At 49.9% G+C, this 25,414-nt stretch overlaps 1 protein-coding gene across 5 annotated transcripts in view; it reads right to left on the reverse strand.

Moving 5' to 3' along the window:
• Positions 1 to 6,950: 6,950 nt before the first annotated feature.
• Positions 6,951 to 25,414, reverse strand: part of RABL6 (RAB, member RAS oncogene family like 6) — a 292,198-nt gene continuing 273,734 nt past the window's right edge. For 3 of the 5 annotated variants that reach the window (XM_051636505.1, XM_051636502.1, XM_051636504.1), the window contains 7 exons: positions 23,040 to 23,398; positions 20,530 to 20,713; positions 14,022 to 14,234; positions 13,014 to 13,362; positions 11,045 to 11,216; positions 9,263 to 9,312; positions 6,951 to 8,643 (listed from right to left, as the gene is read on the reverse strand). In XM_051636505.1, coding sequence (XP_051492465.1) covers positions 8,440 to 8,643; positions 9,263 to 9,312; positions 11,045 to 11,216; positions 13,014 to 13,362; positions 14,022 to 14,234; positions 20,530 to 20,713; positions 23,040 to 23,398 — 1,531 coding nt within the window. In that variant the 3' untranslated portion in view covers positions 6,951 to 8,439. The remainder of the gene's footprint in view (positions 8,644 to 9,262; positions 9,313 to 11,044; positions 11,217 to 13,013; positions 13,363 to 14,021; positions 14,235 to 20,529; positions 20,714 to 23,039; positions 23,399 to 25,414) is intronic. The other 2 variants (XM_051636500.1, XM_051636503.1) reach the window with 1 other exon arrangement.

Genomic DNA, 25,414 nt, shown 5'->3' on the forward strand with positions numbered 1-25,414 from the left:
GGCAGATGCCGGGGGCTGCCTGGGGCGGTGGGTGCGGGACACGGCAGCTCCCCCCGGCAGCTCCGGACCTGCTGCTGCCCGGCACAGAGGTTGCCACGCGGGTGTTGCTGGTGAAGGGCCGGGTGGCCCCGATGGCAGCGCGGTGAGTCGAGAAGGAGGCGAGGAGCCCGGTGCGGGCCGGGCAGCTCAGCACGGGGACCGCAATGGGAAGTGACAGCCCGACCTCGGGGCCACCCGCGGACGGAGCCGCCGCTTCGGGGCGATTGCACCCGCGGGGTGACGACTCGGGCAGAAACGGGGCCGGGGCATCGCTCGAGCTGAGCGTGAGCAGCCCCGGTGAGGCAAGTGAGGAGATGACTTGTGGGTCTGACCTGGCTTTGGAACGCAGCAGGAGCACCTGCAGACCCGTGGCACTGGGCGCAGGAGTGGGTGGATTTTTGGACCAAGCATGGAGGCGGGGCAGGACGGTGCTGAAGGGGAGGCAGCGGGGGTGGGTGCCCCTGGCTCAGCAATTTGCTGGGTCACTCCCTGTGGGCGCTGCAGCCCCTGGAGCAGGGCTTATGGCAGAGGGCTCCAGCACTGGGGAGCGGGGCGAGGCGCCCCAAAATGGGACTGGGGGGGTTGTGGCACCCTCCTATGGCCACCCTGTGGGAGAGCTAGAAACATAGATTGGTTTGGGTGTGAAGGGACCTTAAAGACAATCTAGTTCAGCCCCCTGACATGGACAGGGAAAATCTCTCACCAGCCCAGGTTGCCCCAAGCCCCATCCAACCTGCTCTTGAACACTTCCAGGGATGGGGCAGCCACAGCTTCTCTGGGCAACCTGGGCTCTGAGGTCTCCCCAGAACCTTTTATTCTCCGGGCTGAACAACCCCAACTCTCCCAGCCTGTCTGCAGAGGAGAGCTGCTTCAGCTCTCAGATCATCTGTGGTCTCCTCTGGACTTGCTCCAACAGCTCCATGTCTTCCCTGTGTTGTGGACCTCGGAACTGGACCCAGCACTGCAGGGGGGAATCACCATAGTGGAGCAGAGGGGGAGAATCCCCTCCCTTGCCCTGCTGACCATGCTGCTGGGGATGCAGTCCTGGATACAGTTGGTTTCTGGGCTGCAAGTGCACCTTGCTGGCTCATGAGCTTCTCATCACCCAACACCCCCAAGTCCTCCTCCTCAGGGCTCTCAATATGAGGGTCACAGACACTCAGAACCTTGCCAACCCCCAGGTATCCTCGGAAGAGCCCATCTGGGGACCTATGCACAACATGGATGGCCCTGGGAAGGTGTCAGGGACACTGTGCAATTCCCCAGTCCCTCCCACACTGCGGAATTCACAGGAGGGACTAATACTGGACACCTTCCCCTTGCCCCAGGCTCATCATTCCCTGGTTGCCATCCTCAGCATGTGGGCAGCCAAGGCAGGCAGTGAACTGCAGCTCCCTGGGGAACAGAGCACCTGTTGTGGGCCAGTGGAGCAGCTTCGTGGTGGTCAGAGCAGGGGCTGGCAGCATCTACCCCCATGGGAATGGGATGAGGTGAGGAGCAGCACAGGCAGCAAGTGGGGGGGCAGGGCAGGATGGGGCAGGACAGCGTCTGGCATGGGCACGGGGAAGACCTCCCACCCACCTGCAAGCTGCTGGGAAATACCCCATTTCCAAAGCAACTTGGGGATCCCGCTGCTGGGAGTGAGGTGGAGATGGGATGGAATAGGATCGGGATGAGGATGGGATGGAATGAGATGGGGAGGGAAGGGGATGGGAATGTGATGGAAGGGGATGCTTGCCCTTGCTCTCTGCCTGCTGGGCACTTTTGCAGCTCCGTTCTGGAGTGCTGCTTCCCTTTTCCCCAAGGAAGGAGCAGCTGAGCTGTCTGGGCCCAGTGTGATGCTCGGGCTGGGTACAGGGGTGCTTTCCACTTCGCCCAGCTTCTCTCCTCCTCTTTCCCTCCCCTCCCTTTCCCCAGCTCTGAAACAAGGGAGAAGTCAGGCCCTGATGCCCACTTCAGGGGCTGGGGAGGGAGTTGAAGCCTGCCCTGCAGCCCCCGACAGCTTTGGTGGCAGAAGAGGGCAACCAAGAAGTCTGTAAAGCTGATGCTGGCTGTAGGATTCCTGCCTGTAAAGAGCATCCTAAACTCCACATTCCCACCTATCTCATCAGCAACAACGGGTCAGCCCCCCCCAGCAACACATAAACCAACCTCGGTGCTGGGTTGGCAACCTCAACACCAGGCAGTGCTGGAGGCATCAAGGCCAGGATGGGAACCTACCACATTGTTCCCTTTCACGGAGCCTTTTCTTGCTAACAGCACAAGAAGGGATGTTTCTCCTACCAGCTCCGGGGAAGAGCTTGCTCTTTTCCCAGCCTTCTGGCTCCTTCCCACAGCCCTTCTACAGCCACCAGCACCAGCTCTGGCTGCAGCTCTGGCTGCAGCTGCCACCCAGGCCAAAACTCAGGCAGAGCTCCCTGTGCCAACGTGTTATCCTAGAGCAGGGAGAGGCACGTGGAAGAATCTCCCAGGTGTCTCTTGACAGCATCTCAGGTGTCCTCCAGCAACAGGAGACACAGCACCCTTCTCCTCCTCCCCTCATCTCACCTCTGCGGTGACAGAAAGCCACACCACTGCGCCCACTCTAGGGTTGGATACTGCCAACAATTTGGAGATCACCAGGAGTTCTAGTTCTCAGACTGGCTTGGTGCCTCAGGGCAGCACCCAGCTCTGAGCACAGCACACATGGTATGTGCACCTCCTGCCTTAACCTGGAACACTGCCTTGGTTTCCCACAGGCTGCTCCATGCCTGGACCCACAGCTGTAGCTGACCATGCCCCATCTCACCTGGCCTGAGCTTACCAGACCCATTCTGAATGTGCCCAGGGACCGTTTCCTTTTGCTCAGCACCTCCCTGTAGTGGTTGAAAGACAAAGGTTGGATACTCACCGCGAGCTGCACCAGGGCCAGGAACACGTGCGTCATGCCTGAGATGGTGAAGACTTGTTTTGGAAGCAAACCCACAAGTTAAAAAGGCTCAACCACTTGCCCTGGTATCTTTTAAGCAGCAGACTGAGCCAACACTGGATTAATTATATTATGGCATGATTGAGACTGTTGCTAGGTTACAGCAACCAGCCCCTAAGCCCATCCTACTGCAGGATTTCCCCAGAATCACTAATCCCTGAGCTCAGGGACATCCCAGGAGGGCAAGCAAGCACTAAGGTCTTGCCAAGAAGCAGAATCTACTCTGCTCTGGTGAGACCCCCCCCTGCAGGGCTGGGTCCAGTTCTGGGGTCCCCAACACAAGAAGGACATGGAGCTGTTGGAGCAAGTCCAGAGGAGCCACAGAGATAATGGGAGTGCTGGAGCAGCTCTGCTGTGGAGCCAGGCTGGGAGAGTTGGGGTGTCCAGCCTGGAGAAGAGAAGGCTCCAGGGAGACCTTAGAGCACCTTCCAGTGCCTGAAGGGGCCCCAAGAAAGCTGGGGAGGGACTTTTGACAAGGGCAGTGAGTGAGTGATACAAGGTGGAACAGTTTAAAACTGGAAGAAGGGAGGTTTAGGTGAGATATTAGGAAGAAATTCTTCCCTGTGAGGGTGGTGACACTGGCCCAGGTTGCCCAGGGAAGCTGTGGCTGCCCCATCCCTGGCAGTGTTGAAGGGCAGGTTGGATGGGGCTTGGAGCAACCTGGACTAGTGGGAGGTGTCCCTGCCTGTGATTCATTCCCTGCTGAAGGGAAGGATGCAAATTCCCACCCCAGGCCTTGACAAGCCAGGGGAAAACCTGTTAGAACCTTGCAGGAGCAACAGAAACAGGGTGAAGCTGACTCCCTCAAAGGGCAGATCATTGCTCTCCTTGCTTTTGGCCCTTGTCATGCATCATGGGCAACGATGAAGAGACCTGGTGCACTGGTGAGCCAGCTGCTGGCTGCAAGTGGCAGGTCCCACCATAGGGTGCAGGGAGAGACGGATCATGTGGGAACCATCAAGTACCAGCCTTGCCATGAACCCATGCAGACTGGCACGGCCACTGAACAGTGACCTCTAAGGGGAGCCAGTGCCAAGGATGGCTGCTGGCACAGCCTGTCCAGCAGGACACAAGTGGAGCAGGGATACAAGCCCCTCTGCACAGGGCTGGGAGGGGGAGCAGGATTTAAACAACTGTTGACAATGGAACAAATAAGCATAAATTGGCCAGGAATAAATCTGAATGGCAATTAGCAGGCAGCTCCTGAGCCTCCAGGCAGAGGAGTGATGGACACTGGAAACTAAGCTGGGCTGGGGTGGGAGCTGCAAGGACTGGTCAGTCTGTCCTTGTGCTGGTTTCCCACCTGGTATTTTGACCAATGGTGGAGGAAGCCCCAGGCTGGGTATCAGGAGACACGGTCCTTCTGGCACAGGCTGTGCCATGCAGGGCTTGGGTACACAGCTGAGCAGCAGCTTGATTCTCTTGCAGGGATGAATTTTGTGACAGCCACGAGCACAGATTAACATGAGCAAGATCTTTAGCAAGCAGGGACTGCTACCTGTGCTACAGTGGCTTGGGCCATCAGGAGACAGATGCTGTGAACACACTGCCCTTGCAGAGGAGGAACCACAGGGAGAGGATGCACAGGCACAGAGGATCCAGCTCCAGGCCACTTGGGTGTGGGTGAGCTGGAAGGTCTCACTAACAGCAGCTCCCAGCTGGGAGCCACAGGGATGCTGGCACAGAATGTAAGCCATGGTGCCTGCAGAGGCCAAAATGTGTCTGCTCTTGGGAGTATGACTTCACCCATGTCACAGCAGCTGCATCGTCACACACCAGGAGCTGTCAAGAGTGACAGGAGCTGTGAACCATCATGCTGGATCATCCCACTCCATGGACAGGAAGAATGACCCAAAATACAGGCTGGGTGCAGAGCTCCTGTTCATGTCTTGGGTCACAGCACAGCCCAGCTGTCCCAGCTGGGACACCAGACACAGTGTCCACAACACAGAGACTCCTGCAGAAGAGGGACAAACGTGGAGTGCCCTCTCCTCCTGGAGGGCTGCCAGACCAGCCTGTGCTTAACTTCTGCCCCTCAGCTCTCACCCCTGGAGCTCAGTCAGCAGCAGAGCCATCCTGGCTGGAAACACAGCAGGCGGGAACAGGGGGGACCTGGGAGTTACCTCTCATGACTTCCCAGGAATGCTCTGGCTTCAAGCTGGCACAGGGGCAGCGAAAGGTGCAGTCCTATAGTGGCCGAGGGCCCTGCAGATCTCAAAGCCAGCAGGCAGGGGGGCAGGCAGACAGCTTTCAGGTGTGTGCCTCCAGCAGTAGCCCCTGGGTCAGCTCAGTCCAGCTGTCAGGCTACAAACACAGCTCTAAGGATGCACTTCTCCCTCCTGCTGCTCTAAACCAAGCGAGACCTTGTACAGCATGCAGCTTTGGCCACCATTAACTGCAAGAAATTGCAGCTCTCCAGCCTCAAGCTCTGTATTTTTTTCATGGATGACTGATAAACCCAAAAGCAAATACACTGGTACCTCTAGAGATGCTAACAGGAACTATTTATATCAATGTGATCCTGCAGAAGCTTCCCCATAATGACAGGCACGTACACATGCTTTTTATATTTAGCTAATTCGAAAGACTGGGCAGGGGAGAGCTCAGCTCAAGCAAGGTCTGCTCCTTTCTCCCCTAACTCACACTTGCTGGCACTGGATTACACCTCATACTGAGCCCTAACCAGTTCAGCACTGCCTGAAAAAGGAAGAAGTCTAAGCCTAAAAAGCTCTTTCCTGCTATTCCCCTCCACACTCCTGCTTCAACCCCAGGATAGGACTTCTCTGGTCTTGCTGCCAAAGGCAAAACATGCCAGACATCCTCCAGGGGCTCTGGTGTAAGTAAAGAGAATCTCTGCATCTGCTTTTCTCTTTTAAATTAGTATTTTGGAATGCAATGACTCATCTTCGCTTGTTTTTGTCTCAGCTCTTTGCACTGACAAGGAACACCAGCAGCAGGGAGTGTAAAGGCTCCTATGGTGGTCAAATCTGGCCCAGGTGACATACAAACCTAAGCCAACATCAGGGGACTCAGCACCTTCTGCTCACCAAGAGCTGTCCCTGCAAGGAAGCAGAGCTGAGTAAAACCAGTGTCTCTCTTGACGCTGCATGGAACAGCAGCTCTCTCAGGTCTGACCTTAGTTTTGGGGAAAAAACTTAAGGTTTTTATAGACTCATAGAATAGTTTGGGTTGGAAGGGATGTTTAAAGATCATGTAGTCCACCTCCCCTGCAGTGAGCAGGAACATCTTCAAGTAGAACAGGTTGCTCAGAGCCCAGTCCAAACTGTCCTGGAATGCTGCCAGGGATGGGGCATCCACCACCTCTCTGGGCAACACGGGTCAGTGTTACATTCAATTTTTTTTTGTTTTGAATGCTTTTTAACTCAGTGCCCTATTCCACCAAGTGCAGGAATGCAACAGGGTGAGGAAGGGGCAGGGGGATGTCCTTCTGGGACACCATCCTGGAGGCACAGGCAGCTCCCGAGCTCGGGCAGAACATGTTTGTACAACACAGATTTATAGTCAGAATGGATTGTACCAGGTTTTTTTCGATGCAAAATGGAACATGACCCAAAATCTTCACAGAACAGAAGTGCCTTTCGAACGCAGCCAGCTGAGGCTCCAGGGCCTGCCTCCCCTTTTGTAGGAGAGGGCACAAAACCACAACCCAATCCAATTTTTCCTCCCCAAAAGTGCAAAGTTTGAACTGTCCCATGCAATTTCCCCAAAGTGTCACATGAAGTGCTCGGAGAAGCTGGCAAATGCTAATGGGAAACAGCCCTGAACAACATACTGGTGATGTAGCAAAAACCCTGGTTTGTTTTGTAGGAAAACAGTTACAGGTGCATTTTGGGGGCTGGGGGGGGGAGGGGGGGAAAGAAAAATGAAGCAGGTTAACTGCCTGCTGTTCAAGACAACCCTGGAGCAGATAACGGATCAAAAGTACAGAACAAAAAGCTTTATAGGGATGTAGAAGGAAACCTCAGCTTGGATTTCATCGTTGACATTTCAGAAGAGAAAGGGGAGAGGGAGAACAAAACCAAACTACAAATCAACCTGCAAGCCACAGAGTAACGGAATGCACAGATCCTTGAGAGAGCTCCACTGCCTGAGCTGCACAAGGGACACCAGAACCAAACCAGAATTGGGCAGGGAGAACTAACGAGCTCCATCAGACATACGGGCTGCTCACTGAGAGCCAGGCAAGTGTGAGGGGCTGCCCTGTAGTGCCCAGCCTGATGCTGCTGAGCAGGCACCAACCATGAGCTTGTGTTCAAAGCAAAAACTGAAAGGCTTCCCAAACACATGGGATGGGAGGAGGTTCTCCACCTGGGGCAGGGAAAAGCAACACACTGGCTGCTGGGAGGCTTGGCCTGTGAACATGGCTGCAGTACAGGCAGAAGCTGGACCAGAGTGACACTATCTGAGCTACACTGGGTGTCCCTCTCCATGTAGAGGCAGACCATGTTTTACAGCATGACTGTGAAACACCTGAGGAGCAAATCCCTCACCATGCCAACACTTCCCTGCAGACAGTTCTGAAGCTCTGGATATCTTCATTTCCACATGAGAGTCATGTCCCTGAGAGGTACTGAAGGGAGTGGATTCTAGTATATGCAAATTCAAGGGGTGGGAAATGCAGAAAAGCACAGATTTCTCTCTCTCTTCTTCAGGTTAACTTTGCACTTTGCATTGTTTTCCCAAACTGCATAGCAGCTTACATGTAGTGTCTGAGACACTGGGGCCACGGAAATCAATGGGACATCATGAATTCCAACAGCAGCACCAGTGAGTGCTAATTAAGCTGCTGTGCAGAAAGGTCCCGTTCACAGGACTCCAAAATCACATGCGCTCTCTCTCACTCTGGCCCTCTGGCTGTGGTTTTAGAGCTGCACCCACAGCATGATCTGCTTGATTTAAAGCTCATGAACTGCTGGGTGGAGCAATGGCCAATACAACCTTTCTCATTAAAAAAATAGGAAGGATAAAAAGTTAAAGATTTCAGACAGGCGGGCACGATGCGTTCATGCGGCATGTTTTGTTGCACTCCTCTTAACAAGGTAGGAATTTCGGGTGTGCAGGAGTGGAATTTAGCAGGGGTGGAGCAGAAGGCAGGTCCCTTTGCCTCCCACACCCTGCCAGCTGCCCCACAGGGCATCTCTGGAAGGAAAAAAATGACAGCCTGGAAGCGAGCCTGGGAACTGTGCACTGAACCTTCCCCTTGCTCAAGTACATCTCAGCTGGATTTTCTTTGTGTAACGAATGCACTAGAACAGCACACACAGATGCAAAGCTTTTGTTTTGCCAGCTCTGGTTTGAGAGGATATATGGCAAATGGCCAAAGCTTTATACATCTGCACCTGTCCTGGTGTGACTCGTAAGAAAGGATGGAGACAGCCATGACAGGAGAGTCCACTGCGTGTACCCGCAGCCTACAGCTCCTCATAGTCCCCTCCTCCTCGTGGCTTGCTCATGCTGGCTCCTCCTCCTCCAAGAAAAGCCTCAAGTTCATCTATCTCATTGTTTTTCTCCTTGCTCTTCTTTTTCTTTTTCTTTTTATCTTTCTCCTCTTTGCTCTCCTCCTTCTCTTTGCTCTTCTTGTGTTTGCTCTTCTTTTTCACAGACTTCTCCTCTTCCTGAGAAATGATAAGATTTTTATTAGTAAATCGTCCGACCACACCAGTAACCCAGCTTAGATCACCCTGAAACTTGGCTCTGACAGGAACCTTACTTAGGGTGAAGCATCTACTAGCAAGGCTGGCGTGGAGCTAATTCCAGAAGATCCTTCTGTGAGTTTGGACTGAAGAGAAGAAAGACCATCTGGTTTACATGTAGCAGTGGTCTGTCAGGCACTTTGTGCCTCAGAATACCACAGTATTGGACAGGCAGAAATGTCAAAGACAAAGCCTCCTGCAGACTTCCCTTGCTGCCTGTGATGAGGTCTGTCAGGGACACCCCTCTGCTCGGAAAAAGTCATGGTGCTATCAACAGGCTCAGCCCAGCAGAGATGCACTGCTCTATTGGATCCTGTGTTTTACAAACTCACAGACTGCTTTTTCAAAATTCAGCTGCTCTAAAATACCGTTTTTAAGCTGCAAAGTGGTTAATGGTCTGCAGACCCTGGGAGACAGATCTGGCTGCAGGATGGGGGACAGGAGGAAGTCCATCAGACACACAGAGTGCTCTGTAGAAGGACAACCGTCTCCTTAGCTGGTAGATAATATGGCAGGTCAGGTCTGAGGAATTAAATAGTACCTCTTTGCTCTTCTTTTTCTTCTTCTTTTTCTCCTTAGAAGGCTGTTTATCTGTTCAAACAAACAAAAAAGACCCCACAACATTGTTATTAATCAATTTGAACTGCAGGCAATTCTGCCCTGCCCTGATTTCTGAGAACAAAATGCTCCATCCTGGAGCCCAAGGCAAAGGCATTCCCAACTGCCCAGGGCAAACTGCACCCCTCTGGAAACCAACCCAGGCCCCAGCAGTCACACCCAAACTTCACCAGATACATCTAGTTTAATTACAAGCCTTTTACTATATATGTTACTCTGTGTTAGGAACACTGACCTGGATGTTCACTGTATCACAGCTACTAAGAAACAAATGCAGAGACCAGCTCTAAAACTGGGCCAAGGGCCAACTTGGGACTGGATTATTATTTCCAGGACTAAATAAGAGGTCCTGGGAACGATTTCCCTCTGACTCCACAATATTCGAGGGCAGACAGAAATCCCACCAGGCACAACTTGTGCTTCTGTGAGTCCCTAGCAATGGCAGGACACAGAGTGGACAGATGGGAGCAGCCAGGCAGGCTGTACTTGCTGTTCTTCAAACTGTGCATGGAAATGACAGCTCCACAAGGCCAAACTGTCAGTGCTGCAGCTCAACAGGGGTGGCTGCTTTCACTGTACTGAGTCCATCACTGTGAAATTGTTTGTCCCAGGTAATTGTGGCTGATGACTTGGCTGCTAATTAGGCTGCACTGCCTTTGCACAATGACTCTTTGAACAGGACTGCGTCTACATGGCTGTTCCACAGGAGGGTTTACAACTGCACCAGGTTTCATGGGTGGTACCTGATTGCCAGTCTTACCTACACATTCTTTTCCTCAGTTGATCTGAAAACACAAGTCAGTCATAGGGAAGTCTAATTGCTGGTCAAGGTCCAACTGAGTACCAAGACATGTTTTTATATTAATCCCAGAAAGAGGAAATAGGAGGAAGCCGTATGAATTAATAAAGATGCTAAACTGAAGTTAAATTATTGACCTGGGCCTCTGCAGATGCACTTCTAGCTATTTCAAGCTGTGCTGTTCAGCCACTCAAAGTGACAAGCTGATGAAGCCATCACAGCCTGTGACACTTTGCTTACACTTTTGGAACAGCTATTCAAAGAAATCTCTCTCTGGTGCTGCTTACAGCTTTTTCTCCCCTTCAGTCTTTAACTTCTCGTCTTTCGTGGTGACACCAGGGGCAGATCTATAGGAAGTTGCTTTGCAGTAATGCCAAGAAAGCAGAAATTATTTGTGGAAGGGAGATGTGCTCCCTCAGGGGAAGGAAAAAAAAACTAAAAAGCTTGAGGAATGCTTAGGTTGTGATCAGAACCCCACCTCACCTTTCCCAAAAATAGAAGAGCAAATTGGCAGAGTATGTCAGAGCATTTTGGTAAATCATTCCAAATTCTTGAGGGGGTGGACACTGCAATGCTGAGAACCACTTCCCAGGCGTGCAAGGCTAAGCCAGAAGCCTCATCCAGAAGCAGCTTGTGAAAGATGTGCTCCAGCTTCCAGCTGGCTCAGAAAAAATACATGGCTGATGCCATGGAGGAGCCCAGTTCCTCTCCTCCCCATAGGGAAAAAACTTAAAAGTTATCAATGCTGTGTTAAACCACATTATAAACTCACACAGGGCACTGCATGAAGTTAAGGGTATTTTATTTGGTGACAAGTGGCTTGCTTATACCCTGGAACCATTCTGGAAAAAACCAGATGCCTGACAAACAAAAACACCAAGAGTGGAAATAAGGTGTGACTTTTACCTTCCTCGCTGCTCTCCTTGGGACCAGTTTCCTCCAAACCCAAACCAAAGAGATCTGAGTCATTTTTCAGTTTAAAGGAGTGGACTGTTGATTTCACAGGCTGAGGTGGCTTTGCTAATGAGGTATCATCATCAGATATTTCAGAGAGATCTTCCCGGACTGGGAATTCATCCTAGAGACAAGAAAAGGCAGACAACACAGACAAATCTTTCAGCCAAGATCTCTGAGCACTTTATATACAAAGATGTCAATGTCAGCAGGTGGGGAGGAGGGAGGCAATGGTAGCTAAACTGATCTGCTCTTGCCTGGAAAACAATGACCTTGATATCTATCTCTTGCCTCAGTAAAACATCTCAGTAGCACTGGTACTGGAAAGCAAGCTCTGGTAACAACATTTGTGCTACCAAAATCAAATTTCTGATGTAAAGGAATTAAATGAGACCTTCAACTGTGTTAGCTCTACAGCATCAGCACCTAACTGCCCTAGAGAGGCAACTCTGTTTTGGGGAAAACCAAATCAGATAGGCTGAAAACTCCTCTCCAGACCTGACAGACAAAACCTCTTTCCTGCGTCACACTGTGGTGTCTTGCTTGTGTATCAGAGGTAGCACACAGCAGGGCCAAGGAAGTGGTCTGGGTTTGCAGAATAAATCCCTTCATTGAGTCAAAAGGGAATGTGCTCCTTGGGCAAATCTGCCCCCTTTAATGTGGGCTACAAATCAGGATGTTGCAGAGACTGGTTATCACCCAAACCCCCTCTGTCTCCGCATGATAGGAATGGATATCAAGTTTAACGATCTTGTGATACCTGCCCCCTGCTCCTCTTCAGAATTCACTGTCTATCCTTTCTTATGTCCTCCACGCTGACCTGGCTCTCTTGCTGGCCCAGGTGATGCTCCCTCCTCCTTGCTCATGGGGGGGTTTTACCACTTTGCCTGACCAGCAAACCTTGGACTTGAAAATCACTCACATGCTGTGGGGCATCTCCCTGACACAAGCTCCCTCACAGATCCCGTTTCTCATAATCACATGCACGGGAAGTAAACTTGCTCCAAATACTTTTGCTTTCATAATGAAGTGCCAGGAAAAGCAGGTAGTGAAAATGCTAAATGAATGGAAAATTACTTAATAAACAGCATGACACACAGGCAAGGTCAAAGAAACTGGGACAATCGTCCTTTCTGCAGGATTCTGGAATGGTGCAAACACATAAACCACTCCTGAACACCAGCTAACCCAGACACCAGGGGTACCCCTGAACAGCAGTTCCCCATCCTAAATCCAGTGAGCAGTTTCTAGAGATCATTTTGCTGGCTGCGAATTTGGATCACTGAAATCAGAGGTATCTAGAGCAGGTTCCTACCAGCCCAGAGAAGATGTTTGCTGTTTCTCCATCTCTAGTACGTGCTGGGTGCAGAGGGGCTCCTGGTGCACCCTGTGCTAGAGCAGACAGCTGCAGGCAGCACCTGGCAGCTGCCCACATGTGCAACCTCGCAGAGACATTACAGCTAACCTGGCTGTTCTGGGAAGTCCTTCTCCAGCAGATTTTCCTACTTCAGCAAGGAGCCTTGCCAAGCAAATTTCATTATGACCCGTTGATTGCTGGACTGACTGTAAGGAACTCACTTATTCTCTCTCTCTACACACACTTCCACATGTTCAGCTTTGGGTGAAAACTATCAGCTTTGTATTTTGTACCTTCCACACTGCTGGACTGACCATGCTTCGGACTTCCTGAGAATAAACAGCACATTAAAACCTGTAAACACAAACCTTGTTGCCATGTGGCTTCAACAACCAGCCATCAGTGGTTTGTGCTTATACCAAATCTCTCCAGATTGCTCAGCACCTGACTTGCTGGGACTGCTCCTGAGAGATGAGAGCAGATGAAAGCTCTGCTCCATGAGATGCCTCAACACTTTAAGCTCAGCTCTGTAGCAGTGCACAGCCATTCATCCATGTTATTTACCATTTTCTTCTTCTGGCTGTCAGAATCTTCACTTTCGAAGTCTGGGTCATCCATAACAAATGAGAGCATCTGAGTAGCTATTGGTCCCTCTTGGTCACTGTCAGACTCCTCAGGCTCTTCGCCTTTGACCACTTTCTGCTTGAGAGCATGTCCTTTGCTTTGGGAAGTGGTCTTTGGGGCCTGGACTGCTGCTGGGGTGGCAGTGGCAGCAGCTGGCAGGCTAGTGTTGACCTTGCTGCTGCTGTTTCTTTCAGACCCAGCATGTGGAGGTAAACTGTCAGGAGGCTTCGAGTCAGTTGCTTTGGTCAAAACTGCTTCACTCTGTGGTTTCAGAGAATTTCTGGAAGACCTGAAAAGAAAGAAACAAATTGTCAGAGCCTGTACACACTCCCACTCTGTGAAACAAAGCAGTGACCACTTAATAGCTGAGCTTGCCTCAAGGGCTGCAGTGTGCATCTCAATAGGATGTGCATCTCATCCTAGGGGAGTGTGAGGTCAAACACATACCTCTGTCACAGTTTGACTCAAGAAGCTGGAGATGACCCTTGTGTCCCTGTGGATGCACAGGTGATGCCTGCACCAGCAGGCCATGCCTGACTGATGTGGTACGTGGAGAACATGATCCAGCTCATTGTTCTGCAGCACATGGTGTGGTGAATGACTTCCACTCCATTCACCAAAAGATTCAACTCTTCCCTTCACACTGCTACCAACAGACATTCAGCTACTCTGCTACAGCCTCTTGCTCAAACTTGAGAAAAAGACCAGGCCATTCCCCAGCAGAAACCCGCAGTAGCACAGCGCTCAGAGATGTGCTGCCCCGGGATGGTGCAGAAACCCCTGCAGAAAGCTGCCCCAGCTAAAACAAACACATCCCCAGCTTAGGGCTGAGGAACAGGCTGAGGGAGTCATGGAGATTTCCCAGAGGCTGCACAGAAGTGAGTGACAGGACTGAGAAGAGGCCCAAGTTTCCCAGCACAATCCCACACTTCAGGCTGTGCTTTGTACCTTTTTTTTTCCTGCTCTGTGTCGATGTCCTCATCAGGTATGAGGACAACCTTAGAGTCCTTCAGCTCCTCCTCCTCCTCACTGGAGAGAGTGACATTCTTGCTGGGCACCCGTTCAGCTGCTGGCACAGGTCTGCTGGGGATTCTGTCATCCAGATCCAGGTCATCTTGGAAACCTGCCACCATGGGGTTCCCCCCAGGCACCTCTCCATCGCTGCAAAACAGACAATGATCAGACACTGCAGCTGCAGGATGGGCTAGGACAGACAAGCAGACATCCCTGAAAGCAGGCTGTTCCTTACCTGGCTTTTCCGGCCAACTTCAGGGTCAGTGTCCCTCAGTCTGGGGCAGCTGTACTGCCAGCCTTCCCCTGCCCAGCTACCCCTTCAGGCTGGCCCTGCACCCTGTGGCACAAGCCCTGGACAAAATGGGACACAGAAGGATGTGGCACACAATGGCTGCTACTGCTCAAGCTGAAAATAAGTGGCTGGAAAAGGTGAGCCTGTTGCTTCAGCTATATCAGAACATTTCTGGTCCAACATGCAAGGATCAGCCAATTAAGCTGTGGGAACAGCTTGCCTTAATCCCCACATCCAGTAATTAAACTTGATCATCTACTGCCACTACTGTGGGAATTTACTTGCAGCTATGAGCTTCCTGGAATGATTTTTTTCTCTGGAGCTCCCTGAAGCAGAGAGCTACACAGACAGCATAACCATGCTTTAACATTCCCAAATTAAATTAACCCAAGGACACACTTTCAGAGCTAGGTGGCTGTCAGACTACCTGGATGTTTGGTGTTCAGAGACATCCTGATAGATAGCTTTGCAGCTGAAATTATCAGCTGGGGATTTTTGTCTGAGTGTCCCCAGGACTCAACAAGTGTAATACTTTCTGAAGGAACTGCTCATATCAGGAATACAGATACTTTCCCCAGCCTCAATGGATGAGCCTTTGTATCATCCTTCCTCATTCTGTTTGCTTTATCTGCAACAGATTCCCAGCTCCTTCCTGATAATTGACCAACACAAGAGCCACTGTCCTTTTAATGACTCAATAGGGATTGTACAAATGCAGCCTCCATTGTTATGCAGAGACAAAAAAAATTATTATAGCTTGGAACAGGTTAGATTCTAGAGGCACAAAAGGAATCACAGAAGCCTAAAACCCTTAATGTGGAAGAAGGTGGTGTTCCCAGTCACTAGCACACAGCCAGCACTGGAAGAGAGTGAAGGATGGTGTGCTGGTGGGATGTGAGACGCTGAAGTCCTACCTCAGTCTGGATGATTGTGCTCCTCAATCTGCCTCTTCTGGTTTACAAGTTAGTTTTAAAGAATGAATAAATCATCAATAGATAATGCAGTTCTTTGTGAGAAATGGGACTGTGTTTCTGACAACTGGTGCAGCACATTGAGAGTGATTACAGTTGATGCCTGTCTGGGTCAGAAGGCTAAAAACAGGGCCAACATCCACCCTCTCCTCCTTTTGGTTTGGATCCCTCTGTTTCCAGGCCTCTCAGCACAGCTCCCAGCTCAGCAGAGCCAAGCTGCTGAAGTGCCTCTTCATCACTAGCACTGCTGCTCTCAATACTGAGCCAGAAAGGAAGCACACAGCTCATCCCACACAAAGGAGAAGGCTGGAACGAGTGATTTCTGAGGTCTGTGAAACACTGGCAGGGTTTCCTCTTGAAATGAGCTGAAGAGAAAATGGAGTTGCATCTAAAAATGGTAGAATATTACTCTGAAGTAGTGACACTGCATTTCTTTAACACATCACTGCTCTATTAAGCATGGGGACTCTTCAGAGATTGCTGCCACTGTCGTTCCACCACACACCATGCAAGACTTGCAGCCTTTCAAACATTCCCAGTCTGAACAGAAATCCACGTGTGCATACCCTCCCACACAAAGTGGGTCACCTCCCTTTGCAGTGAATATGCTGCCTCCATCCATAACTTCCACACAAATTGCTGAGCGACAGATAAAGAGCAAAGCAATGGAGTGAATACATGTCAGGAGAATCACTGCTGCAGTATAAACAAGGTCTGACAATGCAAAATTAGTATCAGCTTGTGGTCCTGAGGTTCCAGCTGGAAGAAATTCAGAGCATGCAAAAACAAGCACATTCCACCACTCTCCAACACCTGATGAGCTGCCAAGCCTGTGTTAGTGCTGAGCCAAAGTGTTTGCAGACACAGGTACCCACCAACACCAACCACGCTGGCCAAGGCCTGTGTCTGAGCTACTGATCAAAGAGCAGGTCGGGGTTTCCTCAGCGAGCCCTCGGTCATCCACACAGAGTGGCTGCTGGAGATGACACAAATCCTGCTGCAACCTGAGCACACTGTCTCCAACCATGCTTGACTGACTCCAGCCCTGCTGTGCAGAGCCAGCCCCAAGAGCAGCCTCCTCTGGCCACCACATTGGGTTTTGGAGCTAGAGAAAGACGAAAAACCCAAACTCCAATAAAGCAGATAAGCTGAGGGAATCACTTGCCATGGGATGAGCCTGCATGACTATACCTAGGAGATAGGGGTCTTCTAGTACGAACCAAACAGCATCCTCAGCCTCCCTCCCTTGGTCTGCAGGAGGGACAAGGGGAGCCAACTCGGAGCAAGATCAGCTCCTCTGGTGCAGCCACACATGCTGGCTCAGAGCAACAGGCTGAAAAGCAGCAAATTCAGTTCTGAAACAGCAAACTGGGAGACTGAGCTGTCTTCCTAATTAACCACCCAGGAAACTGATTCATGGAGTTCTCTTTATTGCAAGCTACAGAACCATAAGGTGCTACCAAACAAAACCCAGGACTCCATTATCTCCATAGGTCTGTGCTAGGTTTTAGCTCTAGCAACACCAAGAGATGTCAGTAAGTGTGGAAAGTCTCAGCAGTGCCTGATCTTTGGGCAAGAGCTGCCCTGTTCCACAGGCATGAGCTGCCCTGTTCCACAGGCATGGGCAGATTCCTCACTGCTAGAACACTTCAGGAGAAAAAAAAAAGTGGTTTCTTTCTAACATTACAGCTCCATGCTTCACTGTTCAGAGACATTACGGAGCAGGGACTGGGAAAAGTTCACACATCACTGAGAAAAAATCCAGAATTCCCCACATCTGTAAAACACACAAGAAATACCAGACCTTGAAATCTGAAGCTCAGAAAAGAAAAGCAAGCAAGATCTTACAGATGGAAGCAAACATACCCCTGAGTTCAGGAAGCAGTTCAGCATAACATCCTTCTTCCAACAAGGAGAACAAGACCTTCCCCTTTTCCCCCAGGAGCTGTTCTTTGCATGAGAGAGCAGGGAGTGCACAGAGTTCTGCCTGGGGCTGGATGAGGAGCCAACTATGAGCTGATGGGTGAGGATTCCAGGGAGGACAGGTAAAGGTGACACTACAGCATGCCTGATCAGTATTTTATTTTTTAAAACCACTAACACCTCCAATGGTTTCACAGGAAAACTTCTGTGTTCTTTAGATCAGAGATAAATTTCTGCAGCTACAACAACCTACTCACTGCAGTAGAAGCTGATTATTATGGATGATGCTTACAGAATTCTTATGTTGCTCCTGGGCATTGCAGGGTTGTAATTGGCATCCTGAAGGAAACCGATTTTTGCAGGTGACGGTTAGAACACATTGACATCTCTGAATATCAGCAGATCTGGCTTATTATGGTGGGCTTTTCTTGGCAAGAAACAGAAGGTAAAATTGCCAGACCACTGAGAAACTGTGAACTACACAAGAAACCAGGGCAAGACATGGATGCCAAGCTGCAGAGAAATAATCAGTATCTGAACTTGCAGGGACGTACTGCAAGGTCTTCTAGAGAAGGAGAGCTCTTTAGCTGCAGATTGTTATTGTTGGTATCAAAGGATGGAGCTCTGAATGACAGTCCTTTCTGAAGGAGCCCAGAGGTGTCTCTGCCCCTACCAGCTCATACACAGTGGAAGACTGCCAAGGCTGGGAGCAGAGTGCCAAGGGGCACCACAGCAGCCAAGAATGTGACACCTCTACAACCATGGAGCAGTGCCCCTGCAACACTGTTAAAGATGTTTGGCTTTCTGTACAGTCTAACACTGCTTCCAATAACTGATGTTCTGGAGAAGGGAAACCTTTGTTAAATACCCAACCTTCTACCTGCAGCAAGAACTGCTGCAGAAGAGCTCTGAGGGCAGACCAGGACCCAGCCCTTCAGCAAACCCCAGGAAGGCCAGGCTTGGCTCTCTTGACATTTCCTTGTTAAGCACAGAAAAATATTCCAGCTCAGCCACAGCTGCAAGCGAGTTGCTTTGTAAGCCAGCAGGCTTCAAGCATCTACCACTTTTTTTCCTTCCCTTCCTTATTTTTTTTAATTAATAAAACTGCCACATGTTCCATCATCACAAGGGATGATGATTCAGGCTGACCTGCATTAGACAGGCACTGAGCCTCACACCCAGCATTGATTTCAAGTTGTTGTGGTTGAACTAGAGAACTGCATGATGACAGAGATGTCAAAAGATGCAGAATCCACCGCACTCACAGATGAGCTGTATCACCATTTAATTACCCTCCTGGTTAATCCAGTGTAGATGACAACAGGCAGCAGGCAAGGGCTACGCTAAGCAGAGGGATGCAGAGCCTGTGAGTATGCTTAGGTCACCTCTGAAGTGACAGTCTGCTTTCAGACAGCTTGCTACACACCCTCTTTTCTGTGCAATGCAGAATACACGGCTCCTTTTCCCTTTATTTGGTTAAAAGCATCAGAGTCAGGAAAAGAAAAAAACAGAAAAGGCAATTAAAAAATAAATTCCAGCCTCCAGCATAAGCACAGAGCTCTGCCATTTGGAGGATAGAATAACTGAATCACAGACTGGTTTGGGTTGGAAGAGACCTTAAAGATTATCTAGTCCAACACCCCTGCGTGAGCAGGGACATCTTCAACTCTATCAGGCTGCTCACAGCCCCATCCACCCTGACCTTCAATGTCTCCAGGGATGGCGCATCCACCACCTCTCTGGGCAACCTGGGCCAGTGTCTCACCACCCTCATTGCAAAACATTTCTTCCTTATATCTAGTCTAAATCTCCCCTCTTTTAGTTTAAAACCATTACTCCTTGTCCTGTCACTGCAGGCCCTGCTCCAACCCTCGGATCATCTCCATGGCCCCCTCTGGACTTGCTCCAACAGCTTCATGTCCTTCTTGTGTTGGGGACTCCAGAGCTGGACCCAGCCCTGCAGAGGGGTCTCACCAAACTGAAGCAGAGGAGCAGAATCCCACCCCTTGACCTGCTGGTCACGCTGCTGTTGATGCAGCCTGGGATAGGCTTTGCTGTCCAGGCTGCCAGCGCACGTTCCCAACTCATGTGCAGCTTTTCATCCACCAGTGCTCCCAAGTCCTTCTCCCCAGGGCTGCTCTCCATCCCTTTATCCTCCAGCCTGTGTAGATACCAGGGGTTGCCCCAACCCAGGTGCAGGACCTTGCACTTGTCCTTGACCAACCTCATTAAGTTCACATGGGCCCACTTTGTGAGCTTGTCCAGGTTCCTCTGAATGACATCCAGTCCCTCAGGCATGTCAAACACACCGCTAACCTTAGTGCCACCTGCAAACTTGCTGATGGGGCACTTGATCCTGCTGTTTATGTCACTGATGAAGATATATGAAACAGTACTGGTCCCAATACAGACCCCTAAGGGACACCAATTGCCACTGATGTCCATCCAGCCAATGAGCCATTGACCACTACCATCTGGATGTGACCATCCAGCCCATTCCTTATCTACCAAACAGTCCATCCATCAAATGCATAAATCTCCAATTTAGAGAGTAAATTCTGGAAAGGAACATTAGAAATAGAGAAAAATAAAGGCACAGCCTAAGACTTCTGGAATCTGCAGGCAACAATGCAGTCACACTCCCAAGGGTGCACAATCCTCTCCATTCTTCCTTCTAGAATTCCACGGAGTGTCCCCAAAGGCTCAGGAGTGGCAGTACCAGGCCACAAAGGAGTCTGGCCATGCTTTAGGCCTCTGCAGTGGGAAAGTATTGATTGGGCAAAACACAATATCCCTGCTAAGTGTCCTGTGTTTCAGAAGGAAAATATCTCCAAAGTTTCAACACATTTGGCCATAAAAGAAGTACCTCCCTGTCCCAAAGTGACCCAGTGGTTTAACACAGCATGAAAGGAAGCCAGCAAAACCAGGAGGGTGGTAAACCAGCTTTCACTGCTGTTCCCTTTCCCCAGGGAGCTGTGTGTATCATGTGGATATGGTTTAGAGGAGAACTTTGTAGAGTAGGGATGATGGTTGGACTTGATGATCCCAAGGGTCTTTTCCAACCTGAATAGTTCTATGATTCCATGATTCTATAAAGAGGAGGCAGTGAATGCTGTGACTGACTACAGCCCAGCTGGGAAAGCAGTGCTCCATATTGGCCACAGGTTGCAGCTTATTGCTCTGCAATCACTTTCTGAACAGTTTCAACAGGTCAGCCAGGCCCCAGCCTGCCCTCCCTCCATCCTCCTTTCCTTACCTCTCACTGTCCACACGGTGTTTCGGCTGTGGTTTCCCCCTGTTCCTCTGTGGGGCTGGGTCCTCTAGGAAGCTGTGGTCCAGGCTGTCATCAGGAACAAAGTCCTCCACACTCTGTACTTTTGCAGGGGCTTCAGGGAGGGGGGGAGGCGTGGCAGCAGCAGGATCTGTGTTAGTAACAGCAGCTGTAAATCACAGGGTTCACCACAAGTAAGAGAGAAATTTGCTTTTTAAAGATCTACCCTGCCCAGGGTGGCAGCAGCCACGAAGCAGGACCTTGGCTACACAGCAAGAGGAAGGGTATGACTCAAACCAGAATCTTACATGAAGGCACTCACAGACAACACAGCCAGGTTGACCCCGGCTCTTAAATAGTTTGAAAAACTCTCTAGCGTGTGCCTGACTCTGCTCTACCGTGAACGCTACAACTGACCATCCCACAGCCAGATTTTACACCACTCCTGCCTGATGGCCCTCCATTATCCCCTCACCTTTTCCAGACTGTTCAGCTCACCCACTCACCTCCTCTTGCTTTTTCAACTGCAACTTTTTTTAGATGCTCTGTGTAACCAAAACCTCAAGAGCTATGGCAAATAGAGACTTGTTTTAAGAGAGTCTATTTGTTGAGGCACTGTGACCCATCTTCAAGGTCTCAGGATGAAATCTCATGAAATTAGCATAACAAAGAAGCCTAAAACCTTTTCAGAATTTGCAATATTCAGTCATCTTCTTCTGCCCAGACTGCAATTCACATCTAGGCTCTTTTGTTTTGGGTGAACAAGTTTGGGATTTTTTTTTTTTTTTTAGATTTTGCTCTCCTAGCACAATTTTCAAGATCACTTTTGCATATAAATAACACCATTACTAGTGCCATAGAGCAGTGTTGGTGTAAGAACAAACACAGACAAAAGAATTACTACTGCAAGACTTCAAGGGAAAGCTTAAATAGCAGCTCCCATTAAAAAAAAACAAACTACTTTGTGACAGTGGCTTTTTCAACTACTTTCCAATTAGCTAGTCCCTAGGTATGTTCCAGTAGAGATGCAGCCTTTCAGCTTGCTACATAAACCTACTAACACCAACAGATCAGCTTTCCCTGGCTGCCTTTTGCAACTCTCCTAAAAAGCACCCTTGAGATACCAGGACTGCAGCCCACAAGCTTGAAACAAGTTCTCAAGCTAAGTGATAGATTTAAAAAGAAGAAAAAAACCACAACAAACCCCAAAGATTATAACACAGGTACTAGTGTTTTTTCTACTTACCAAGGTTTTTTTATTGACAAGGGATTTCTAACATTTTCTCTTCTTTGTTTATTTGTTTCTGACTAGGAAGAGTCACGAACTAACTGAAATGGGTGTCCTGTGTCATACCTGGTATGGAATCAAGATGTAGAACATTGTGTACAGATCTAAAACTGAAAGATCTCAACATCTGAAACTGCAAACTGTGTTGCCAACAACTCCTCCTTTCTTTCTGTGGGTGTCTTGAGAGGACTGTGAGCTCTAGGGATTGACAGTTTGAGAAGGAAGGTATTTCCAAAGGGTGATTTGAATCAAGTCATGCTAATCATTTGCAGGCAGTGCCAGCTCTGCAGCTCCAGTTACATTTACCAACAAAGTGAATGTGACAGGCAAATTAAGGTCCAGCTCAGTAAAAGTGCAGGCAACAAAACCCTGGATGCCTCTGCCCTGCAACTTCATTGGGCAGTGGTTGGGACCATACGCTGCCCTGCTCTGCTCCATTTTGCACGAGCATTGGGAAGAAGTCGGGGTGGGCTGCCCTCCACCTCAGACCTTCTCTGAAGGAGCACATTTCCCCAGAGGCAAATCCACTGCAGAGCCTGGATGTACGTGATCATTTCTGGCTGGATGACCTTTAAAACCAGCACTCCACTGTTCTGTTAGCACACAGGAGCCCTTTTGAGCTGCCAGGCTTTTGTGAAGACAGTGCTTCTAATAGGTTCTCTAACAATTTTTCTTGCTTTTCAAGACAAATGTGTGCTCCTGGTAAGGAGCCAACAGTTATTTTATTCGTGTTCCCTGTGTGTTCAGTCCCACCACCCAGCTGGCTGATCACAGTCCCCATCCCGTCACAGACAAACCAAAACGCCCATCAGGAGAAAGAGCAGCAGTGCAGCTCTGCTTGGACGCACACTGCACAGGCAGAGGGCCTGCGGACTTCAGACAGAGAATCACAGAATCTTAGGGGTTGGAAGGGACCTCGAAAGACCATCCAGTCCAACCCCCCTGCCAGAGCAGGGGCACCTAGAGTCCATCACACAGGAACACGTCCAGGCGGGTTCTGAATGTCTCCAGAGAAGGAGACACCACAACTTCTCTGGGCAGCCTGTCCCAGGGCTCTGTCACCCTCACAGTAAAGAAGTTTTTCCTCACGTTTATGTGGAACCTCCTGTGCTCCAGACACCTGCCTGCTCTGCCTCCCACAGGGAAAAAGTGAAAGGAAGACAGAGAAACGCCCATGGGTGACACCCTGCCTAGATGCCACACCTACCTGGCTGAGGAGGAGCAGGGTCTGCTGCAGGGGATGTCCCAAAGAGACGTGAAATAATGCTGCGCTTTGGTGCTGGGGCTGCAGCTGGAGGGGCTGGGGAGGGGGTCGCTGGTGGAGGCGCGTGTGGCTGCTGGGCCTCAGGTGCAGGCACTGGTGAGAAAGATGGGGGAGGTTCAGAAGAGATGGTGGAGCTTGTGGAGAGTGGCTGCAGTGGCTGCGGGGTGCCAGGGCTGGAGCTGCCAGTGGATGTGGAGCTCGGAGGGACTATGGGTGACTGGGAGCCAGAGGAGGGGCTTTGCCCATTCGTTGCTAGTGGCGACGTGTGGCCTCGACTTCGGGCTTCCATCATTTCAAGGAAGCTGCAGGAAAGAAAAATTGAAAAGAAAAATATTAGGAATGGAGCAAACATGCCCAACACAGCACTGAGCACCATGCTGGACTGCTCTGGCTCCGTGCTGAGCTGGGAGGGATCTGCTCTGGGTCTACTTTTGGTGATGCTGTGATTCCCTGGGCCACAATAAATCTGCTCCACCCACGTGAGCTAAACTCACCCCATCTACATCAAGGCGTGGGGAATCCCGACCTGCTGTGCACTGCAGGATGCAACAGGCATTTGCAATGCTGCTGGGAACTCCCTAGATAGACTGTAACAAATGCCAGGGCTTGAAACACAACCTTCAGTCAGTTCTTGGACATATGTCCCTAAGGGAGTAAGTGCTACAGGAATGGCACAGTTTTAGATTCTGAAGAAGGGATCTGAGTGTTCAAGAAAATTCAAATGCTGTAAAAACCTCTTCTTTCAGCCAAGAATGGATTTAAGAAGAGAATCCTTGAATGTCAAAAAGAAAAGAGCTATTCAGAAGGCTCACAGAGGTCTGACTGCAACTACCCTTGCAACGTGCAGATACATGGGCAGCCTCTCCCTCTGCACACACCCCCTCTGTGTGGGAGGCAGTGAAGCCAAGCAGCAGAAGCTTTGAAGCAAGTTGTGGTCCTGGCTGGATTCCTGACTAGAAGAGCATTAAAGTCTGTACTGCTACAGAGGGTCAAGTGCTCTATCCTTTTCAAAAAGGAAACCAAGCCTGATGCTGCTGCAGCCCCTTTCTGCAGCCCATTTGTTTCACAGGTTTTGCACAAGCTGTTTGCAAAGAAACACTAACAGAAATACAGGCTCTTACTATGAAATGTCCTCAAAATAAGACCTGCTACAAGCAGCACATCTGAGAGATATAAAGAGGACACCTAAAGTGGACTTGAGCCAGACACCTTCATTGCAATGACTGCCAAGCAGCAAGCAAACAGCAGGGACTAAAAGACTCAAAACCCTCGTGAGATATCATTTCCTATCTTAAGGAGCAACCTGATATACTTTGTGACCAGCCATGTCTGGAGCCCTCATAGAACACCCCTGGGAAGGTGCTACTGGAATTGGAAAACCAGAAGTCCTTCCTAAGGAACTGGCTAAAGGGCAGCACTGAAAAGCAGTATTAGCTAGGAAAGTAACCCTTGGTAGAGTTCCTCAAGGATTATCCTTGAGATATGTTCAGCATTTCCACAGAATCATAGAATTGTTCAGGTTGGAAAAGACCTGTAAGATCATCTAGTCGAATCTTTAACCTAACTTTATTAACCTAGTTCTACCAGCCTACTGCTAAACCATGTCCCTAAGCATCGCATCTAAACAATTTTTTAATACATTCAGGGATGGTGATTCAAGTACTTCCCTGAGCAGCCTGTTCCAGTGCTTATTAACCCTTTCTGTAAAGAAGTTTCTCCTAACATCCAACCTAAACCTCCCCAGGCTTAACCTGAAGCCATTTCCTCTCATGCATGAAGTGGCACAGAGAGCACTGAAATGCCTGGGAGGTTGCAAGCTAGCAGGCAGCATCAACAAGGACAAGACACAGAGAGAACTGGAAGATCCTGAGTAAAAGCAAGGGGAAGAAATTCAGCAGTACAAAAGAAACAGTCATCTGCTCAAGGGCTAGGAAACAAGTGTTCTCTCTTCAAGCTCAGCACATGAGAACAGCTAGGAAAGACTTGTCCATTCATTCCAGGAGACCAGACTGAATGCTGCAAAGGCAAGGCTGCCTGGCAGGAGCAGAAAAGGAGCCTGGCTGTCTCATGGCCCGTCCACTGCCTATCCCCCACCATCAGTGCCACACTGTGGAAGTCTCACTGGTGCTTCCCCAAGGATCTGGGGCAAGGCTTATCTGCTTACACCACCCGGCAAACTGGCTACAACAAAATAAGCTCCTGGAACAGTGGAGATCAGAGCATGTGACAGAGCATCCATTCCAGCATCCTCCCTCCCAGGGGAAAAGTAGCTGGAGTGGGCTGTGTAACAACATGTTCTGCTAAAAATGATACATGGC

This window comes from Apus apus, chromosome 19, assembly GCF_020740795.1.
Source record: "Apus apus isolate bApuApu2 chromosome 19, bApuApu2.pri.cur, whole genome shotgun sequence".
Taxonomy (NCBI): Eukaryota; Metazoa; Chordata; class Aves; order Apodiformes; family Apodidae; genus Apus; species Apus apus.